Here is a 1961-nt window from a genome sequence, read left to right as displayed (position 1 = left end):
ATCTTATTTGACTTTATTTTATCCCTTTTATTTTATTTTACTAATTTTATATTAAATTTTCATGCTCTTATCTTTTTTTTTTGTATTATTCTTTACACTTGTTAAAGCACTTTGTAACTTGTTTTTGAAAAGTGCTCTACAAATAAGGATTATTATTATTATTATTATTATTATTATAGGGCACCCTTAATACACTAAAACATTTACAGTATGAAGTAAAACATCAGTAATAATAGTAATACTAATAGTAGCAGCAGCAGTAGCTAATATTAATAGCTGAAATAGTATAAGTAAATATTTGAATGGCTGTTGTAGTAGCCTAGTTGTAGTTCTTATTATTGATGATGTAAAAGTTTAGCAGTACTTATACAAGTAATGGTAGTAGAGTTGCCGCAGTAATGTTTGTAGTATTTGTATTTGTCTGTGTTCTGCTGTTGCAGGATGCGAGTCACAAAGTTGAGAAGTACGTCTTCCACATGTTCCGTTACTACAGCTTCGGCCGCATGAGGAAGAGCGCCGACTACTTCCTGCTGCTGTCCAACTCGCAGTACATCACCTGGTGGTCGACGGCCCTGAGCGTCCTCATCGTCGCCTCGGGTTACCTGCAGCTCCTCTTCCTCAAAAGACTCTTCATCACCAAGACCTTCACGGAGGAGGAGAAGCCCCGCTGCTGACAGACTCGTTGACTGTCGGGATGTTTAGAAACAGATCTGTGTAAAAACATTAAACCCTGTCTGCATGTGTGAGGGTAGGGAGCACATTTTTCTTCCTGGTATTGTATCTGTGTACTTGTGTTTCTTTACACAGTTTAAATAAACTTTACTGTTAGATGATCATGTGATTGGTTTGTGATGTTTTCTCTTTAGAGCAGTAAAACAGCCACTAGGTGTAGCCAGGTTTAAATTCTTGAGCCCTGACGCCCCTTGTCCGGGGGCAGCATCGATGCTGCACACCTCTGTGAAGCTAGGAGGCTCAGCTAGAAGCTCAAATAAACCATTTTTATCCACATTAAACACACAAACACCAAGCATCTAAATGACATTATATCACAACATAAATCGCTCTGTACATGGCTGCAGTTATAAGCATCCAGTTATCTCTAATCACAGCATAACCTCATGTCCAACCTCTCAAACCAAAACTAATCTGAGATCAGCTATAAAGCTCACATCACTAAAATCACCAACATTACAGACTAATTAGCTGGATAAAAGTAACAACAAACGCACCAATATACATGTACAATCACAACCGCTGACTTATTTTTGCCATTTTCTGCGTTTTCAGTCCAAAAATCAGCTCATTTGATTCTAAAAATATCTCCGGATGCCATCTTGATTATTGTGCAATACCAGGGAGCTGTGCCTGCCTTCTCTCACCTTTTTCTGCAGAGAAGGAGAAGTGCTGCTTTGGAACGCACAGTGATATCGCGGTCTGGCTGCCGACCCTTAGTAGCTACACATCCAATATACCAAACGATTCGTCTACTCAAGACAAAGAGATAGAGCCTACTTCCATTCCTGCCCATGATGTTCCGTTATCAAGTCACGGGCCTAAAGCATGGGAGTTCATTCGGTCATAGTGTTGACGAATATTCACTGTTTTTATCAATACTTCAATGTGTTGGAAGCTTTGTGTTATTTGGAGCGTGGTTGTATGGACAGAAATAGTGTTTTGAAGAAAATTCCCAATACGAGTAAACATATAAACAGTAAATATGGCAAAAACATGGACATTCGCCGGGTATATTTTTGAAAAATTGTGTAATAACCAAGCAGGAAGCTTCCGGTCTGAGACGTGAATACAATGCAATGCAAAAAAGAAGTACGGGTAAACTGAGGCTACTTCTCAGCTGAATAATTACCTCAGTAAACACTTTCCTGATGAGTTTATGGTCTCAGTCGCTGGTTTCATGTCTTCTTCAATAGAACATGCAACACATTCTCATGTCAATGCGTAGG

The 1961-nt window shown here is 39.1% G+C and overlaps 1 protein-coding gene across 1 annotated transcript in view; it reads left to right on the top strand.

Moving 5' to 3' along the window:
- Nucleotides 1–834, top strand: part of LOC123962230 (transmembrane emp24 domain-containing protein 6-like) — a 4996-nt gene extending 4162 nt beyond the window's left edge. Inside the window, exon 4 of the mRNA XM_046038261.1 lies at nucleotides 441–834. Within this exon, the coding sequence (XP_045894217.1) occupies nucleotides 441–674 (234 nt within the window). The 3' untranslated portion in view covers nucleotides 675–834. The remainder of the gene's footprint in view (nucleotides 1–440) is intronic.
- The last annotated feature ends 1127 nt before the right edge of the window (nucleotides 835–1961 follow it).

The sequence above is a fragment of the Micropterus dolomieu genome, linkage group LG22 (assembly GCF_021292245.1).
Source record: "Micropterus dolomieu isolate WLL.071019.BEF.003 ecotype Adirondacks linkage group LG22, ASM2129224v1, whole genome shotgun sequence".
Classification (NCBI taxonomy): domain Eukaryota; kingdom Metazoa; phylum Chordata; class Actinopteri; order Centrarchiformes; family Centrarchidae; genus Micropterus; species Micropterus dolomieu.
Note: the sequence above shows the minus strand (reverse complement) of the source record. Positions and strands in the feature narration are given on the sequence as shown.